Below are 20,388 nucleotides of genomic sequence, written 5' to 3'. Positions count from 1 at the left end.
GCCGGGCTCCCAGGGCTCGGGGGTCTCCAGCTGGAGCTGGAAAGTGGGAGTGGGCCAAAGAGCTGAGAAGTGATCCGGTGCTGGTGCAGGGAAGGGGCACGAGCCCAGGGAGGCTTCACCAATCCCCCTGCCTCAGCCTGCACACCGCATCAACAGCCATGAAAGCAAAACGTCCCCTTCCTGTACACATCTGCTCAGTCCATAATCCCCGCTGTCCCTCCCCTAATGGGAAAGCAGCCAGAAAAGCAAACCAAACCCCTAATTATATCCCAGTAGCTCCCCAGCACCCTGGCAAACTTTATTGATGGAGTTGCAACAGGGCTGACGAAATGAGGAGGAAAGGGCTGAGGCGCCCCAAAATCCCACCCTTTCTCCCCAGCTGCAGCATCACAAAAAGGGGAAATCCTGCACAAGCGGAGGGTGCTTGGGACACATCCAAAACCCACGTGCATGCCAGGGACCCCATCATCAACGTGGCAAAGGGAACGCTTGAAGCATCAGCATCTGGGGACCCAGCGGGGAGCAGGGGCAACCACAGGGTGCAGTCCATGGCCCCCAGGCAATGCATGGCCATGAAACAGGGGAGGTGGCAGAGTGCACGGCATGGTGCTGTACGTGCAGGCAAAGAACCCAGATCCTGCTGGAAGGAGGTGAGGGGTGACGCTGGGGCTGTGCACGTGATTACCTGCAGTAATTATACCTTGCAGCATGTCTAGCCAGCTGCTCTATCGTTCTGCCTGTCTACAGCCAGACAAGCAACTGCAGGGAAGAGTCCTTTCTGCAGCTCTGAAAGGACAGAGCATAACAGGAAGGTCTTGCAGAATATTTAATAGCAAAAATACATTCACATGACCACCACGTCCGGCATGTAGAAGCAGCGTTTTGTCTGTTTTTTCCTGCCTTACCTATGTTGCAGCCTGTGATAACTCAGGTAGCAAGGAGAGTCAATCACCCTGCCTGGGAATTCTCATTTTTCCTCCAAAATGCCTCCAACAGCACTGAGCAGCAGAGGAAGACCTCAGCAAAACCCCTGTGCTGGGTAACGCTGAGCAAAGCTGCTTCCTAAACCTCACCAAGACCTCAGCTCGTCTCCACACAAGTTTTAACCTGACCAGGTCCCTTCTACACAGGCTCTGATGAATAATGCATGACCAGGGTGAACCAGAAATCTCATACTCGCTAATCGTTACCATAACAGAGAAGCGAGGGCTGCAAAATAAGTGATTTATTAACCCCAAACAGTGCTGCTGCTTCAACAGAGCGCACACCTCGACTCCAAAACCACCGGAGGAAAGTTTGCTCCCGACCCACTGCACAGCCCCGCTGAGCCCCCCCTGCCCTCACCACACCTCCCCACCCCCAGGAGCGAGGCTGGGGCAGCCTTCCTCCTCCTCTTCCTCCTCCTCTTCCTCCTCAGGGGCCACCACAAGGATGGGTGGCAGTGGGAAGCCCACACCCCCACGCTCGCCCGCTGCTCTGGCCGCTTTCTCAGGCATTCCAAAATTTGGCCAGAGCCTCTTTTTGCAGTCCTCCCCCCCCCTCCCATCCCAAACCCTCAGCTGGACGCCGGCCTAATTGACTATTTATTTATTTCTGCATTTTCCCAGCTCTCTGCACACACTGGGCGGGGGGATGCTGAGGCTGGATCCCAAAGCAACCCCCCCCCCCCACAGAAAAACAAAAACCACAGAGGCACGGGGTGGGCCCCCCATCCCAAAGTTCCCTGGAGGATGAGAGGAAGCCAGGAAGGGGGGTGGGAGCACTGGGGGGGGAGGAGGTGAGGAAAGGGGGATGCCGGCGGCACTGCCCACCCCTTTGCTTTGTGCACACGCGCTCGGGGAAATTAAAAATAGCTGTGTCCAAAGAGTGGCTGTGAGCCCCACAAAGAGCGTGTTGAGCAGAGGCAGCTGCAAGCTATTTGCTGCCCCTGGTAATCAGCAGCTCGGCTTGCAGAGCCCCCGCCCCGGCCCGGCCCCTGCCTCCCCTGCCAGAAGCTGCTGCTGCCTCTCTCCAACCCACATATGTCATGTCAGCAGGCGCTGAATGCAGGATCTCTTCGGAAAAGAAATAATAGTAATAATAATAATAATGATAATAATAATAATGGAGCTTGCTTTGATTTTCAGAGCAGCTTTGCCTTGTTGGAGACACATCCCCTCGGAGCTGTCACGCAGCTGGCTGTGTCCCACTGGAGCAGGTCAGGGTGCACTGTGCCCCTGGCAGAGATGGACCCTCACTGGGGACAGGGATGTGATGGCTGCTGGGTGCCACTTCTCCAAGGGAGTCCTTCAATGCAATGGGAAAACAGTGCTCAAGCCCAGAGCCACCCAACGCACAGCCCACGGCACCCTGGTGGTCCTTCAGGACCTCAGCTGGTGGCCCTGGTGGGGCTGGAGGAATTATGGTAGCCCTGCAGTGCGACCAGCTGGCCCGGGGCTGTGTCACAGCCAATGCATTCCATAGCACCAAACAGCAGTGGGACAACAACATGCTGCTACCGCTTCCCTGGGTTGTGCTTTCCCCACAGTAAGCTGCTTCATTAAAAGGTGAGATGACAGGGCTTTAAATATAGCTTTGTTTGGGAAGGCACTGAAATGCACCTTCCCAAAGGCTTCCTGGTTTGTTTCCCCATTGCCATTCAACCAAAAAAAACCACATGAAGCAATTGCCAGCAGTAAACCCCAGTGCTCCCATCTGCTGGCTGTCCCCAGTGCAGTGGGACCAGATGAAAGCCAGGTCGGAGGCCAGCAGGCATGCAAGGGCTGGGGACACGTGAGGGTAATTGTGTGCTCAGCAATTAGCTGTGTCATTTCACCATCAGCTCTGACATCTTCCCTGCTAAATGCCACCAGAGGCGGGTTTGATTTCTGCACTGACATTTAGCAGCACATCACGACTTGTCTTCCACCCAGCCCCTGCTGTCAGGCTGGAGGCCACGGTGTGAAGCCCTGACTGCCCAAAGTCACAGAGAAGAAACCCGAGCTCTGCTCAGTGCCCGCATCGCTCCGTCTCCCATAAACTGCATAGAGGGGATCTAAAATCGAGCCCATTTCCCTTGCTGCTCCTGCACGTCTCTTCTAAATGAACTGGTTTGCTAGCTCTCAAGAGACAGAGGAGCAGAACAAAAAGCAAAAAGGACAGAGCCACTTGAAGCTGGCTTGTTTCTCATCCTCACAGCCATTCCAGCTTAGCAGCCAGCCCTGCAGAAGACAATAAGCGCTGCATTGTTTCCAGGAAGGAAGCACCTGGGCCAGGTCATCAAAGCTGCAAGCTAATTAGGAGGTCACTGGCTGCATCCTGCTCTCCCAGCTCCACGTTTCTGCTAACTCTCCAAATCTCCCACCCTTCTGCTTGGTCCCAGCTTGGGCCTGGCTTCAGCAGTGCCCTGGGCAATGAGTTCCCAGGGCTCCTGGCAGCTTCCAGGTTTTTCTCCCAAAAAGCAATGCTGAGCATTAAACAGTCACCAAAGGCCTCTGAGCTTTGCTGGGACCACCACCCATCTGTGCACCTCCTGCAGAGCCACCACGAGAATCATACAGAATGACTGGGTTGGAAGGGACCTTAAAGATCATCCAGTTTCAACCATGGGCTGGCTGCCCCCACCAGCCAGGCTGCCCAGGGCCCCATCCATGGCCATGGGCACCTCCACGGATGGGCACTCAGCCCCCCACGTGCTCGGACAAGGCTGCTCTTCATCCTCTGCATCCCAACATCACCGATCCCTCCCTTTCCCATCGATCCCAGAGGAGAACAGATCGCTCCTCCTGGATCTTCCCAACACTTCCCCATTTCTAATGCAACCCTTTTCTCATCAGCACCCAACACCCCACGCCAATCCTCCCAACGCAGCACCTTCCTCCCCCTCCACCAAACGCATTATTTCCCTTTCTCTTCCCACCACCGCTGCCCATCTCGCAGCTGCTCCGCTCCTCTCCCTTTTCGTCTCAGCTTGTTGAAATCCGAAACGCTCTTTGATCCCAGCCAAAGGCTCTTTATGCCAAACAGAAACTGAAAGTCTCCAAGATCTGGCGAGCAGAGCAGAGGCAGCAGCAAAACTGTGTCTGGGGGGGGAGAAAAGCCGCGTGCGAGGGGAGCGTGGGCTCACCCAACCCTGTGCTCCTTGCAGAGGGGGCAGGGCGAGCCTGGAACCGCTTCAATGGCCAAAAAACGGGTGGAAAAATAGTAAGGACGGAGGGGCCAGGATGTTGAAGGTTCGTTTTTTAATCCCTGCCAACGAATTTCCATTCCATGCCAAGACTGAAGTAAAGCGCTTTGATCTGTCGAGGAGGAAAAAACACACGCAGGCTCTCTTGGCTGCTCAGAGTATTGGTGACAAAAGAGGGAGCGATGGCGAAGATGAACGTGGTACAGATCTGCTGAGGGTGACGTTTTAAATGTGCCCCTGTACTAATGAAGAAAAAAAAACTTGGGGGGGAGGTGGTCGATTAGGAAATACTAATTACACGCGGCTAGGCATCACCATGCTTGCGCATCCCTCCTGCTCGGGTCCCTCTCTGCCACTGGGCTGTGTTCTTCCCCCACCCACAGCTCCTGTCCAGGCCCCTGGGGGCAGGGAGCTACGGGGCTCCAGCTGTGACCCCAAGCCCTCCCATGCTGGGGATGGGAGCTGGGAGCCGTGCCCATTGGTTCTCCAGCCCACCCAAGAGACACTCCCACCTTGGCATTACCCACAGCCCCAGCCAGGGGTAAGGCTGAGGCCACTGCCCACCCTGCGCTGCCTTTCCACCGCTCCATTCCCATGCAGCAGGGCTCTATTAATAGATCTATAGCTAATTATAGGCAGCGGCCATTGCAACAGAAGGAGGGAAACGCTCTGCAACCAGACCACACTTGCTGCTGGATGCTGTCCTCTCTCCATCCCCCTGGGACAAAAGGTGCTGGGATGAGGCTGCTGGGACAGAGCCATGGCATGGGTCCCTGCTCCTCCCCTCAGGTACCAGCAGAGCCCCAGGCCGGGGCAGGACTACGGGCTGAGGGCAAAGTACCAAAGTTCTGTACTCCTCCTGGGTGCCTCTTTTGCCTCCAGAACAATGCCCTTGGTGCATTTGGCTTAGCTTAATTCTTGGAGCTTCTTGGTCCTTTAACTTCAAACTATGGGGAAATAATTCACAAAGGGGAAAGCGGGGAACACAGCTCATGGAACCACGGCGCAAGCAACCGAGAGGCTGTTCAGTTTGGGAATGCAACCCTGAGCAAACCCTGAGCACCCAGCCTCTGCAGATGGGAGCAAGGAATGCGTGCAGGTTGGAGCAGGCTCGGCTTCCCCAGGCCTCGGCAGAGCTGGGAGCAGCCTGCTGGCACGCTGCTGCATGCTGGGGCTGGAGGGGGAGGAGGTGGGCGCACACAGGGACTGTTTCCCCCTGCGGGGTCCTGGTGAGCCCCATGTGCATCGATGCTGGAGCACAGGGAGCGGGGGTGCTCGGGGGTGGCTGCTTTTTGTGGATGCATTGCAACTGCTTGGGTCAGTTGTAAAACGAGCATGCAGCAGCCTGTGGCTGCAGACTGGAAAAAGAAGGGGAAAAAAGCAAAACAAGAAAGAAAGAAAGAAAAAAAAACACAGGCCCAGTCTGGCCAGTGGCTCAGCAGGGGACTGCAGTGCCAAAGCAGACTTCTGAGACCTCTCTGCTCCCAAACTGGTACCTTCCCCACATGCACACTCTGTCCCACTGATGGGATTCAGGTGGTATTTGGGGCTCCCAGTGCACAGAGGAGGTTCCGGGCGCTTGGCCCATTCCAGTGCTTGTGGCATTTGCCCAGTGTGTATCCCTGGGCCATCCCCAGAGCTCCCCTCAACCCCAGCAGTGAGCTGTGGGATCCAGTGGGCTGCCAGGATGGTCCTCTTCCCCACTCCCACTTGCAGGGCAGTGGCTCATTAGCTGCTGACCCCAGCTCCGAACCAGATGTGCCCTTTGCTGATGGTCAGGGGGAGGAAGAGGAGACCAGCACTGCCAATGGGGAGCTCAGCCCCCCCCTTCCTCCCAACCCTGCATCCCACGCCTTCCTCCCCTCCTCATTTTTAATAAAGCAGAAATTGCCAAACCCACACAATTAATGTCTAACAGGTTCAGGGCAGAGCAATTCAATCCACCTCCTGGGAGGTCCCTGCCCAGCTGCCGCCCAGCTCCCAGCACGCTGCTGTGTCCCCCCACCACGGGACCTCCGGGAGCACAGCGAGGAGAATCATTCCTGCAATGGAGATCCCTCCCTGAGCAAAACAGCAGCATCCCCCTGGGAAAAGCCCTGGTTCTGCTATGGAGCCACAGGCACAGGTGAGATCTTGAGGACAAACCAGTGTACCCCCCCAGTTCCAGCCCAAGGTGGGGGGTAGGAATGGAGCTCAGCCTTTGCATCCCACATAGGATCTCTGACCTGCACACAGCCATTACCCACTACTCAGCCATCCCTGCCTGCTGCTGTGGGGTCACAGAATCATCAAGGTTGGAAAAGACCTCTAAGATCGGGCCCAACCATTGGCCCATCCCCACCACGACACTAGACTATGCCCCTCAGTGACACATCTCCACAGTCCTGGAACACCTCCAAGGACGGTGACTCCCCCAGCCCCCTGAGCAGCAGCTCCAAAGCCTAACTGCTCCTCCAGAGAAGACATTTTCCTAACATCCAACCTGAGCCACCCTTGATATGGTGGGAGAGGGTCCCAAAACCATCAGAGCCATGATATCGTCTGAGCTACACACTGGGAACTGCCATAGGGGAACCTGCAGCACACACCAGAGCAAAGCAAACGCGGGGAGGCGCCTGAGGAAGCTGATGCTCTCAATCACAAGGGACAGCAGGAGGTGACACCGCCGTCACATTCTGGGTCTCATCCCAAGGGAATCAGCACGTCCCCGCATAGCTCCGGCACTGGCAGTGCAATGCTGTCCTGGCATGGGGCACGGGCACACTGCAGGCAGGGATGCTCCGGTGCCGCGGGCATTAGCAGAGCCAGCACAGGGATGTGATCTGCAGAAAGGTCAGGGGGGTATTTTTATACCATGTGTCAGACCCCTGTTCCCCAGGGGAGCAGCTCAATCTCCTCCATCTATGGCCAGGATGCTCCCTGCTCTCCCCCTGTGGTGGTCAGTGCAAGGAGCCAGCAGGGAAAGGTAATGTTCCTCTCACACGCCCTTTTTGCTGTTTTTTTTTCCCACTTTATTCCCCTCCCAGACAGCCCAAGGGAGCTGCACGATGCTCCCCCACCCCTCAGCACGCTCTCCAGTGACAGCCTCCTGCAGCATGGGGACGTGAGGGCTCAGCATGGGGCTGGGGCACTGCCCTGCTCCTGCCCAGGGGCAGCGGTGCCATGGGCAGTCATCATAGGATGCAATACAGCAAAAAAAACCTACAAACATCACATTTCCCAACTCCCTCCTCGAGGCAACTCTCCACACTGCACACTGTGCTTTGTTTGTAGGACACCAAACAGCAGCCCAGCACAGGTTGTTGTGACACTACAAACGCACCAAAAGCCTCCGCAGCTCTGAATGGAGATGTTTGAATTATTTACGGGACTTGGAGCAACCCCAAGAAAAAATACAAACAAACAACAGAAGGCACTGCTCTGGAGAAACACTCTGCACTCCTACACCCCACCCCACGCGCATGCACGCCCTGCACCCCGGTGCACCCAGCTCCGCCAGCCTCTCACCCAGGTGCAACCCAGCACACGGGATCAGGCTGTGCTGTGCTGTGCCAAACCCCATGCAACCTGCTGCGTGCTTCATTTTGCCAACAGGCAGCCACAGGTGGGCACAACAGGGCTGAGGTGCCCCTGGGCTCAGCAGCCCACTTGGCAGCTCACAATGGATGGGAGAGCTGCTTTCCTTCCTCCCTCCCTCTTTTTGCTCCCAGAGCAGTGCAGGCAGACGTGGCTCCCGGGAAGGATGAGCAGCACGAAGGCGTTCTGTGTTCCGCCTGACCTACTTTACACCAGCACCACACACAGCCTCCTCCCCAGGCACAGCCACGGCCATCCTCCACCACCAAACCCTCCCCGGCACCAAGGAGCAGGACAGGAAGGAGCTGGGGACCTGGGGATCAGCACTCCCCACCAGTTCCGGATCTGTCAGCAGCATGTTCCCACTGCTGCCTTATACCAACGCTGAGCTTTCCCCAGTGCCCTCCAACATGTGGGCTTGGCCATAGAGCTCCATGGGACACCACAGGACACCAGCCTGGTGCCACGCTCCGGGAGCAGCACCACCATTGCAGGTCCCCACCAGCAGCAACGCCGTGGCCACGCAGCACTCACCATCTCGTCGAGGGCGTAGCGCAGCAACCCGTGCTCGTAGAGGATGAAGAACCGACGCTGCCATTTCTGCAAGAGAAGATAGAAAAGGGAGTTATGGCTGTGCCAGCCCACAGAGCTGGGGCCACAAGGCAGGACATCCCCCAGCAGAGCTCCAGCATGATGTAGAGCCCCCCAGCCCTCTCTCAGCACGGCGATGCGCACCAGATTGGAGCCCTGATCTGGCTGGAAAGGGCCTTTCTGTGCGTGCCAGGCTGTTTGCAGCCCAGGGCAAAAACTGGTTGAGCAGGCTGAAATTTGAAGGGGGAAAAAAAAAGTCACAGATTCATAGCCCCAGTGCAGTAATTCTTATCTCGTTTTTCTCAGCCCTTCGGGCAAAGTCCAAGGTGCTCGGGGACAGCACAAACCACTGAGGTTCCAGTGAACCACAGTCCCATGTTCCTCTGAGCTGTGACTCCCAGTAATGCCCACATACCCTGGGCTGAACCCAGAATCCAGTGTGGGGGGAGAGATTTTTACTGCTGGCAGCAATGGGAGCCTCTGGCTGCGGGACAGGGCAGGGATGCAGGGGATGCTCCAACCCTGCTCACACGGTTGCAGTGCTGCAAGGCTCAAGCTCTAGCAGCAACCCCGTTTGGGCAGCTGAGAATCAAGGCACCAAAACACAACAGCAGCCAGCAGTAACATCACACTGCTTGAACGGAGCAGGTTCTGCGGTGCCCCAGCCCAGCAAACTGCATGCCCAGCAGAAAGAACCCTGCAGCAGGAAACCTCCCTGGCTTGCATAAGGGGTTGGGTGCAGCGTCACCGCCCTGTCCCGTCCCATCCCGTCCCACCCCCCAGCACCCACAGGCCGTCCCTTACCCGAGAGCGATGGACAGGATTGTCAAAGTCCGTTCCTTCGGGGGCCAGCAGCAGCCAGCCACCGTAAATGGGTTTGGCCTGAAGGGAAAGAGCAGAGAGGGATCAGCTGGAGCTGCCACACGGGGGGGAGAGGGTGACAAAGAACTCCATATTCCCACCACCTCTTGAAACATTGGTGAAGCTATTTGCTTTCATTCTTCTCCTTTTTATTACTATTTCTTCCCTTAAAACGGTGCCCAATGCAGCACCTCGCCGAGACCCCTCCCGCCAGTTGCTGTGGTTTTGTAATGCTAAAGAAAAAAAAAAAAAGAAAAAAAATAGAGTTTCCCCTCTGGAAAAATCCCTGCGAACAATAGAAGAAACTGCCTATGCACCAAAAGCAGTCAAACATGTGGAGCACCCAGCAAGCAAAGTGGGAACCAACCCGAGCAGTCCTTTCACTCCTTGTGAAGTGGGAAGAAATAACACAATCCCTTACAGCCCACTGCCCCTTTTGGGGTGGCATCACCTGCACCGAATGGCCCTGATGGCACTGCTGCCCCCAGCACTGCAGGGACTTACAGACCCCACACCACCCCCTGCTGCCCCACAGCACAGCCCCACCCGGCGGTGCTGTGACACCACCCAGCCCTGTGCCCATGCCGGGACTGTGGAGCAGGGAGGAAAAAAGAGCAAAATTGCGACATACTGAGTAACTCGGGGTGACTCTGCTTGTAGGAATGGGGCACGGGGGCACCGCGCCCCCCCCCCACGAAAAGCACACGCCTTGAGTCCATCCTGGAGGTGCTGTCATGGCCAGGAAGGACGAAGAGGATGGAGGAGGCGGCACACGGTGTCCCCAGCACCACCAGCACAGCACAAGCCCTCCTCTGCCCATCATGCCCCCTCCAACCCCTCACAGCCACCCCCACAAGAAACCCCCACTGTACCAGACCCCATACGCAGGGATGAAATAACCCCATACCACCACCACTGGGGTCAGAACCCCTCCTGGTCTCACCCGGCCCCGCCTGCCCCATTTTGGCACAGCCCTCTCCAGCACCTGAAATACACAACCTTAACACAGCACAATCGGAGGACCGTACTATTATTTGGGCAGAAGCATCCAATTTCAGATACCGAAACCAACACAGCCACAAGGTACGAGTTAGCACCCAGCGCGTGGGCAGCCCGGCTCTGTCCCCCCGCAGAGAAGCGCTTTTTAAAGCCAAACCCAAACAAACTGCTGCCAAAAGCGGTGCCCGGAGAGGCACAAATAGAAGGATGCGAGCACACACTGTGCCCAGAATAAATCCACTGCACCTGCATCGGGTTAAAATAAGGTCCGTGGGCACGGCTCAGAGCCAGACTTCCCTATCTCAGCAGATCCAGGGAGCAGCGCTGGAGCGATCCCGGCGTTCCTGGGGCGGGCAGAAGAGCAGAGCCAGCTCCTCCAGTGATGAAGCCAATGGGCCGGGGGTGCTGAAGGAGCCACCTGGCCGTGAAGTGGGGCGCAGGGATGGTGCTGTGCCGGGTGGGAGCCCCACAGCCCCGTGGGACCGGCAGAGCTGACTCAGGCAGCAACGCCCCGGCGTCACCGCGCCGCTTCCGGTCGCACCTCTGCGGCACACCCAGGTACCCATCCCGCCTCCCACCCTGCCTGGCCCTGCTCAGCTTCACAGCCCCGTGGGGCGCCCTGTTGGGGGCTGTGCTGTGCCCATCACCTGCTTCTGGGTACCCACATCCTGCCCCGGCCACCGTGTCCGTCTGTCCTTCTGTCCTGATGCTCCATGGGCACGCACAGCTCCTGAGCACAGCTCCAGGATTGGGGTAACGCAGAACCCTCGCACATCCCAGCACTGCGGGGCAGTGCCAGGTCACTGCTTTCCGACAGGCAGCACGGGGCCCTGGAGCGGGGCTGCGTGCACATGGCATGGGGACATGGTTTGGTGGCACGGTGGGGACGGCCCAGCAGTTGGACATGGTGTTCTTAGAAGTGTTCTCAAACATGAATGACTCTGTGATTCAATTCCATGATTCCTTGACAGCATGTGGAGCCAGGTGATGGGGTCAGACACAGGCTGCCACTGTGGGGACGTTGCTGCTCCAGGTAGAGCTGTGCCATCAGCCCCAGCCCACACAGGTGCACACATCTCCCCAGAAACCAAACGGCAGCAACAGCCCTCTCAGAGGCAGAAGCAACTCCAAGAGTTGGGTGCTGACAACAAGATCCTCGTTTGCAGTCTCCTTTCCTGGCACAGCGCAGGGGGAGGCCACCACCACCACCACCTTCATATAGGGAACCCGGGCATCTGCAGCTCTGCACAGCTGATCTGGGCGAGTTGGAATGGGGAAAGCATAACAGCATTGGGGTGGGAATGGGGTCTGATGGCTGAGCGGGCTGCCCTGCCCTGAGCACTGCTTGCAGGAACGGATGGGTGCTGTTCCGTGCTCTGCATACTGCCAGAGGACGCAGCAAGGACCACGGAGCCCTGCGGCACTCAGCCCATGGGGGTCCTGCAAGTGCTGCTGCTTCACCCCACAGCAGCAACCCCATGAGTGAGGGCAGCCAGGTGAGCAGGCACTCCCACAAAAACACACCTGCACGGCACAGCTATGGGATGGGAGGAAGGACTCTGCAAACCTGCCCCAGGCCGTGCCCAGCAGCGGCGCTCCTCCAGCAGCAAGCAGCAGAGCAGCAGCAGCTCCAAGTGCCCGAGCCAGGATTTATCGCTTCCTCGGGTGGCACAACAGATAAGGAGCGGCGCCGTGCAGACCAACAGCAGTGTGTAAACGTGCAAAGGGGCCGGGGCTCCCCGGTGTAGGAGTGCAGGGCAGGCGGCACCAGGCACTGCCCCGCTCCCAAATTCCTGCCGGCAGCAGCAGCCACGGCAGCTCTGACATTTGCAGGAACCTTCCCCTGTTCTGTCCCAACCATTCGTGAATGACAGGTGGATTTTTGCAGCGTAATACAGCGGGGGCTGCTTTCCAGGAACGAGGGGGCTCTCCTCCCACACCAAGCAGGGGGTGGAGGTGAAAGCGTGCCCGGGACACAACACCTCCCCTGCAGCCCTGCAGCAACACACAGAGCCGGGACCTGGGGTCACGCAGCCCCATAGGCGCAAGGGCAGGGGGGGAGGATGCAGTGGGGCCAGCTCACTGCACCAGCCCCACTCACCCCCAGGGACGCGAGCCCTCTGCCCGCACAGCTGCATCAACACGACGCCCTAAAGCAAAGCTCTGGTGCTCACACAGCCGGCAGTGGGGCACCCGGAGCTGCCGCTTCCCATCTGGCTGTTTGGTGTCCAGAACAGAAGGAAAGCAATAATATCCAAAGGAGGGCCGTGGAAATATCCGAACTCACTGCTGGGGACGGCGGTGGGAAAAGTCTGTGAGTGCCACGTTCCTGCTGGGTGGTCCTTGGGGCGTCCGTGCCAAAAATAAGGGCAATAAGACACGGGGAGCTGGGAGGGCGTCCTGGAGTTCCTGCTCCGTGCCAGTCCCGTGCCCCCAAGGGAGAATTAAAGCGACGGCGCTGAGCTCTGCTCTCCTCCCACCCAGGCCAAGAGCGATGCTGAGGTCAATTCCCACTGTGGGGCTTCATTTCCCCACGGATCACAGGAGCTGAGGGGGGCTCGGTGCCACCGCACCCCACCACGAAGGTGGGAAACCCCAAAACGGGGATCACATGGAACAGGGCAGCACCACGCACTGAGGTCAGGGCTCCGGCTCACGCCAGGGGAGCACAGCAGTCCCCACCCGTGTTTTCCCATGGCACCCATGGGGCCGCCGAACCCACACAAACAACTCATGAACGGAGCAGGATTTGGGACTCGGAGCCCCGCGGCCCTTTGAAGCCCGATTAGCAGGAGCTGCAGCTAATCCAGGGCTGGGGGGGGCTGCTCCTGGGGCACCAACCCCAACCCACCAACACCGCCAAAGGTCTGCGACGGGTCACCAATGGGCAGCAGGGCTCCCGGCGCCCGCGCGGGGATTAAAAGTCATACCGATCACCAAAATAACACCATTAATAATAAAGTAAATGGAAGTGGAGACGGGGAGCTGCGCGGGGCCGTCCCGCCGGGTGCCCGGAGCGCAGCGCACAGCGGTGCTCGCAGCAGAGCACGGAGCCCAAAGCGCCGCTGGGAGCTGCGTGCATCACAGTGCGGAGCCTCCATCTTATCGGACGCAGTGGGATCGCTCCTCCCGGGCTGCGGGGGAGAAGCCGAGGGAGATCGCAATGCTTCCCCCAACAACCCCCCCCCCCCCAACACTGGGAACAGATCTGATCCCTGCGGTAAGCCCTGGACCACCCCCCCGCCTTGGGGACCCCACAGGACAAAGCAAGCGGGCCGGGGGCCTTTCCCCCCCCCCCCATCCCCTTCACCCTCTGCTGCGGGGGGCACCGGGCAGCACTGTGACCCCCCCCTCCTAAATGCAATATGATGGCAGCGGAACCCCACGAGGGGCAGCGGAAGGGGACAACCGGGCCCCAGGGGGGCTCACCCCATTCACCCCCAGGGACGCTCCTTTGTCTGGGCACGGCCGCCCGCCCCTTCCCGCACACAGCACAGCGTTTTTTCCACTTACATTTTTTCCATATTAGCCCTCAGATTTCATTATGTGGTGTCCCCCCCCCCCCCCCCCCGCCCCCAGCGAGCACAGCAATATGTCTGATCTCATTGCCATAATAGGATCGGGAGCAGAGATGGCAGCCCCCACCCCAGCACAGAACAGTGCCGGACGGGGGCAGCGTGGGGCTGCATCCCCCCTCCCCCCCCACCCCAACCCCCCCATAGGGCTGGGTGCTGCCCCGCGGGGGTGTGCGAAGGCCGCGAGGAGGAAGAGGAGGGGAAGGAGGAGGAAGGCCCATTTCTCCCCCCACAACCCCAAAACCTACAGCCACCTTCTGCCCTCTCCACAGGAAATCTGGGGTGCTATAGGGCAGGGGGCCGTGCCCAGAGAATGCAGGGGGGCTGTGATGTTGACACCCCGACATGGACATGGACCCAGAGAGGAGACCAAGGGCCCCCATGGGAACCCCACGTATCCACGGGGCCACTGGATCCCCACTGGATCTCCAGACACACTATGGGAGCAGGGATCAGATACGGACTGCCTGACCCCTCCATGGGATCCATGGGCCCCAGAGTACCCATGGGTTCAGCAGGCGCCTGTGGGACCCATAACAGCCCGTGTTGTTGTCTGGAGCACCAATGGGGCACCATGCTATCCCTGGGACCCCCGGAGATCCCACAGGACCCTCTGCTAACTATGGGGCCAACACAAAGCCATGGGTTCTTATGTTGTCTGTATGACCCCGAGCTATCTATGGGGCCACTCAGCACCCATGGCATGTTATGCTATCAGTAGGATCCTGGGCTATCCATGGGGCCACCAGGTACTCATGGGACCCTATGCTATCTATAGGATCCTGGGCTATCCACAGGGCCTGGAAGCACCTATGGGACACCACGCTATCCATAGGAGCCTGAGCTATACCCAAGGGGCCAACAGGCACCCACAGAACCCTATACAATCCATAGGATGCTGAGCTATCTATGGGGCCACCAAGCACCCATGGAACCCTACGCTATCCATAGGATCCTGAACGATCCACAGGGTTACCAGGCACCTATGGGACCATATGGCATCCATAGGATCATGTGCTACCTATGGGGCTACCAAGCACCTCATGGACCCGACGCTGTCCATAGGGCCCTGAGCTACCTGTGTGCCCACCAAGTACCTACGGGACCCTAAGAACCGTATGGTGAGCAATCTGTAGGGCCACCAGGCGCTCACAGGACCCGATGCTATCCATGGGACCCCGAGCTATCCACGGGGCCACCAAGCACCTACGGGACCTTCTGCTCCCCACAGGGCCACCAAACACCTCCAGGACCCCCCGGATACCCACAGGTCCCACAGCCACCACACGGCAGTCGGGCGTCAGAAGCACAGCGTGGATTTTGGGGGGGGGGGGAGGGGGAAAGAGCGGATTTCGAGGCCGGTCCCACCTGGTTGAGGTCCTCGTCGTTGAGCAGGTGGGACTCGCGGGGCTTGAAGCAGTTCTGGCACTTGCTCTTGTTGAAGATGTTGGCCTGGAACTTCCTGCACGGGTTGTCCTTGGCGGCCATGGCGCGTCCCGCTCCGCGCCCCCTCAGCGCCCCGCGGAGCGCCCGCACCGCCGCACCGCCACCACCGCGCCCATCGCGGGCCGCGGCCTGCGCGGAGAGCCGGGCTCGGCGGGAGAGCGGAGAGCCGAAGGCGGAGCCGAATTCGAACAAGAGAAAAAAACCGAAATCGCCACCGCCAAAACCAGCCGGGATGGGAGGGGGGGCGAGGGGGGGGGGGAGGAGGGAAGAAGGAGGGGGGGGCAGACAGAAAAATAAAAAATAATTAACGCCAAAAAATCGGAAATTAAAATAATAACAACAACGAAAAAGAGGGGATTAAAAAAGCGGGGCGCAGCGCGAGGCCGAGCGGCGGGGAAGGGGCGCGCGGGGCCGCGGTGGCGCGGGGCGGGGCGGGGCTGCGGGCGGGGCGGCGCGGAGCGGAGCGGAGCCGAGCGGAGCGGTGCGGGGCCGACGCTGCGCTGCCCCCAAAGTTTCCACCTCCGGAGCCAGCGGGAAGGGGGCGGCGCCACGGCGCTGACGGACGGCGGCTCCCACCAATGGCGGAGGGAAGGCGATGGTAACAAAAGGCCGTTGCAGCCAATGGGCTGCAAGGAGAGGGGAGGGCGCGGCGCGCCGCCCGTGGGCTCCTCCCCTCCACCCGGCCGTGGGGGAGGGGCGGTGCTGACAGCTGGGGGCGGGGCTGGGCCTGGGGGGGGAGGGGGCGGTGTGGGGCCGTGCGCTGTGCGCCGAGCTGCGCGCTCCCCCCCCCCCCGCCGGACACGGCCCAAACAAACCCTGCGTGCTCCCCCCGCGCTGTGCGTGCCCCCACCCCCCGTGCGATGGGACCGCCTCCACGCGCCGAATCCGTCTCCGCCCCATAAGGATCCCTGCGCCGCGCTCCGATCCTTTCCCTCCCGCGTGACCCCCCCGGCCCCGCTGCGCGCCCCGCTGACCCTCCGCAGCAATGCCCGGACCTTCCGGCCGCGCGCGGACCCCCCCGGCACACCCCGACCCCCGGCGCGGGGCCGAACCCCGGCACTGCCACGCGGCCATTCTGCCCCATTCACCCCACTGATGTCCCCAACGTCGGGCACAGCGCCGACCTCCGGGACACCCCAACGTGTGTGTGTGTGTGTAGGGGGGGGGCACAGCCGACGCGTTGCAATGCGTGGCAGCGGGGACAAAAGGACGGCGCAGCCCCCCCCGCCCTGGGGGCCCCCAGGAACTCCTCCGTTTGCCCAACGCGGTGCGATCCGGCGCCGAGCGGCGCGTTAATGTGCCGTTAATGGTGGCGATAAGGGGCCGCGCGCGAGCCCGAAAGCAGCGCTGGGGACGGAGCGGGGCCAGAAGGGGGACGCGCAGAGCCGACCCCCCGCACGGCGCCGTCTGATGCGGGTCGCGGCCTCGGCCGCCGCGCCGCCTCCGCACCGTCATCCTCCTGTAAATACAGGGCGGCACGACGGCTCGCCGCTCTATTAATTTCGGGCTTCATCAAAGGCTGCTTTAATCGTCGGCCTCCCTCGTGCCAGCGCCGCTCGCTCGCAGTGCTCCCGGGGGGCCGCGCGCACCGCCAGCCCCGCGCTCTGCCGCTCCGGGTGCGCGTGTCGCCTTCCTCCTCACCGCAGCGCTGCAGAACGCGCGCGGCCCATCGCCGTGCAAGGAGCAGCGCTCTGTCTGCATCCCTGCTGCCGTCGCCGCGGCCCCTCACCAACCACAGCGACCCCTCGGAGCGCAGATGGTGCTCCCAAAAAGCTCTTCTGCCCCCGAACCCTCCTTTCATCCCACGCTGTGGATGGGGACGTGGCACGCCCTGCATGCCGTGTACCCCAAATGGAGCGGGGCCGAGTGGGGGGTGATGCTCTGCAGGGCGGGTTTCGGGCACTGTGGGGGGCTGCTGTGTCCCCAAATGCCACACAGGGGACACCGTGCGTCCCTGTGGGAGAGCAGGGGCTGTGATTACCCGGGCACTGCTGGGGTTGGCGTCCCCAGCAGTGCCAGCCCAACTCGTGGTGGCTCCAGGCTGTGACCCGGCGCCAGGGCCGGCAGCTCGTGGGGATGCTGGTGGTGCTGGGCTGGTGCTGGGCTGGCTGCAGCTCTCCAAAAATCCCACAGAACGGGACGGGCCTCTCCACGAACCTGTCGGGCTGCATTCAGCCACGCTGCCTCGGCCGTGTGCAGCAAGCAGGGCTGCTGAGAATCCGTCGCTTGTGATTTCCCCTATGTGACCCCATGGTGGGCACGGCCATGCCACATTCCTGTGTGTGCCATGTCCCCACCATCCCCATCTCGGGACACCCGGCTGGGGCACGGCAGCCCAGAGCTGGTCTGGAGCAGTTTTCCCAAAGCAGGGCAATTAAAGTAATATAGGAAAATGGAAAGTATTCGTCAGGAGCTGCAGTGGCAGAAGGGGAAGGCGCCGCGTGAGTCAGCGAGCCCAAGCGGAGCCCCGGCAGCAGGTAAACAAGCAGGAGATGTTAGTCACCGGGTCCTGCTCTGGGATGGGCAGCACAAAGCCCTCCTGCTCCAGGAAGGTGCTTCGGTGGCACCGGGATGCCCAGCACAGAGAGCCGCATCGCTGCCTGGAGGTGCCACCGGGAGCATCCAATGTGAGGGCGTCGGCGGGATGGGGATGTGGGACACGCGGCCCAACGAGCACCCAGAAGAGCTCTTCTGTGCGTGCATGACCCGGGGCAGCCCGTCTCCCCACACCTCCACTCGGCCATCATTACGTGGAGCCAGACGGACGGATGCCCAGGGCAGAGGGGAGGGCTCAGTGCGCAAAGCCACGCATCTAACACAGGGAAACTGCTGCTTGGAAATGTGCGTGGGTGAAAACAGCCTCACGGATGGAGCAAAGCCCCCAGGTGCCTTGAAGCCTGCACCCAGCCTTCCACTGGGAAGGCCAAAGGACCCACATGAACACACAGTGCTCAGCTGCAGCTGCTGCAGCCAAGAGCAGAGCGCAGCATGCACGGGGCTGGAAGGGTCCTGCACAGCCCCTGCTTTGCACACATGCATGCAGCCCGGGAGCTGAGTTAAACCACAGCCCGGCAAGCAGAGATTTCCTCCCATTCAGTGAATGCGAGTTCATACCCTCCTCTTAAAATTGGGCCAATGGTTAATGACTCTCCCAGCCAGGCTGTGAGGGACCATATCCCACAGCTGCTTCCTGCCTTCAGCGGGGAAAATCTGGCTCTTTTGTTCCCCCCAGATTTTGGCCGGGTCCCCGGGCAGAGCAGATCCCCATCACGTCCCCTTCCTGTGCTGCTCACCACCCTTCTGTCCCCGTCAGCACCGGGGATGTCCCACACAGAGGGCACCCCCATTCCCAGCCCCTCGGCTGCCCCCCATTGCGTGCTCCGGTGACTCCACCTCGTGCAGCTTTTACAAAGGGAAACATCACCGGGCCGTCAATGAGCCGCACTGCAGACGGTCGTTACGCAGCACGCAATTAGCGCTCCGCCGTGCCAAACCCGGAGCCGCCTCGCTTGACAGGCGCTGCCGTCCACGAAACCAAACTAACGACCTTAATTATATTTTTAGCTTCTAATTTGGGGCTCACGCTGTCCCCACTTACCCAGCCCATCGTTTACCCGGGGACCGCCAGCAGCCCTACCTGCTCTGTAATTCCCAGGGTCGGCCCTTTCATCCCCTTTACCCATCCGGCTCCCGCTGGCCTCCCTCCAGCCCCGTGGAATTTCCCCAGGGTTTTTCAGCATTAAAAATTAACTGCATTAACTCGGCGTCCTGCAGGGAGCAGCCCTCCTCCTGCGGCACCTGGTGCCGGTGCGGGGAACGGCCCTTTGCTGGGGCTGTGGGGATGGGAATGCTGAATGCTGCGTGTGGGATGGGGCGACGGTGAGGGTTTGCTGGTGGAAACGCTGCACGCGCCGACGGTGCTTTGGCCCTGGCACGTGCCATGGTGCTTCTGTGGCAGCAGCCGTACGGGGCACACTTACCCCGGAGGGAACCACATTCGGGGAGCCAGCCCGATTTTCGGTAACTTTCCCCTTCTGCCCTGGGATGGCACCCGGCGCAGCCGCCGGGTCAGACCCCACGGCGCGGAGACACGGGTGGGGTCCGAGCATCCTTAGGGCGATGCCCCCACGCGACGGCAGCAGAACGACGCCGCGCTGCAAAACGAGCTGCACGTGGGCTGCGGAACCGCCCGCTCCGTACGGACTGCGGGAACCGCAGCGCGGAACTGAGCGAACCGCGGCCGCCACCTCCCGGTGCGGCGCTGCACTCCGCGCTGCCGCTCCCCCGCGTCCCCCCCACGAGGGGCTCCCGGCTGCGGGTGGCGGTGCGGAGCCGCCGGAGCTCGGCAGAAGGAGCGGCTGCGGGCCGTTGTGTCGCTGTGGTCGCGGAGCGCCGTCCCCGGGGGACGCGCGGAGCACCGCCCGCATGGCGGCCGCTCGAGAGGCGTCTGCGGGGAGCCGGGGTGAAAGAAATGAGCTCGGCACCACCTGTGCTCTGCTCGGTTTCGATCCCAAACGTCTCCTCTTCGCCTTCCCCTCTCCCCCCTCCTGCCCCCGGCCTTTTTTTGGATCTCACGGGGTGCACGTGTGCAAGAAACGCCTTGGCCGAGGTCCAGCCCTGCGCGAGCGCAGGGAATGCAGAAAGCAGCCTGTCCTGAGCAAAATGGCCCAGGAAAGCACCGCTCCGGGCAGTGGTGTCTGACAGCCCTTAAGAGCCGTGTGCCACCTCTGAGGCCACGGGAGGGACGGCGCTGCTCGGAGGTACCCGGCCGGGGGACGAGGTCCGCTCACAGCACCAGCTGAGGATTTTAACGCTGAGCTCACAGGGCCTCCCTCTGCTCACTGAGGAGGGACAAAGCACCCCCCAAGTGCTTCTCACTTCCCTCTTGAGGGTACGCGGAGTGGAAACTGCAAGTGTCCCGCTGCTATTTGCAGAGGCAGGTTTCCCCTGCAAAGTCCCGAGCGCTGCGGAGCCGTGGCTGCAGCTCCAGGCCCGGCTCTGCCACACTCACAGTGCCAGCATTGCATTTTCCTCTGCCGCCAGCCCTGCAGCTGGGCAACCCGTGGGCTCCTGGAGCACCGAGCTCATGGGCTGAGGCTGCAGCGTGAACGACCCCGAGGATGTGCAGCAAAGGGCGCTTTTTCCTCCCCAGACTCCATGGCATCATTTCAGCCA

General features: G+C 60.7%; 1 protein-coding gene across 3 annotated transcripts in view; it reads right to left on the bottom strand.

The window, feature by feature from the left end:
* Positions 1-15,631, bottom strand: part of MPRIP (myosin phosphatase Rho interacting protein) — a 58,273-nt gene extending 42,642 nt beyond the window's left edge. For all 3 annotated transcript variants that reach the window (XM_040647530.2, XM_015294405.4, XM_040647537.2), the window contains exons 1-3: positions 15,136-15,631; positions 9,137-9,214; positions 8,276-8,341 (exon numbers count right to left, since the gene is read on the bottom strand). In XM_040647530.2, coding sequence (XP_040503464.1) covers positions 8,276-8,341; positions 9,137-9,214; positions 15,136-15,255 — 264 coding nt within the window. In that variant the 5' untranslated portion in view covers positions 15,256-15,631. The remainder of the gene's footprint in view (positions 1-8,275; positions 8,342-9,136; positions 9,215-15,135) is intronic.
* Between the last annotated feature and the right edge of the window lie 4,757 nt (positions 15,632-20,388).

The sequence above is a fragment of the Gallus gallus genome, chromosome 14 (assembly GCF_016699485.2).
Source record: "Gallus gallus isolate bGalGal1 chromosome 14, bGalGal1.mat.broiler.GRCg7b, whole genome shotgun sequence".
NCBI lineage: Eukaryota > Metazoa > Chordata > Aves > Galliformes > Phasianidae > Gallus > Gallus gallus.
This window is presented reverse-complemented; position numbering and strand designations above follow the sequence as displayed.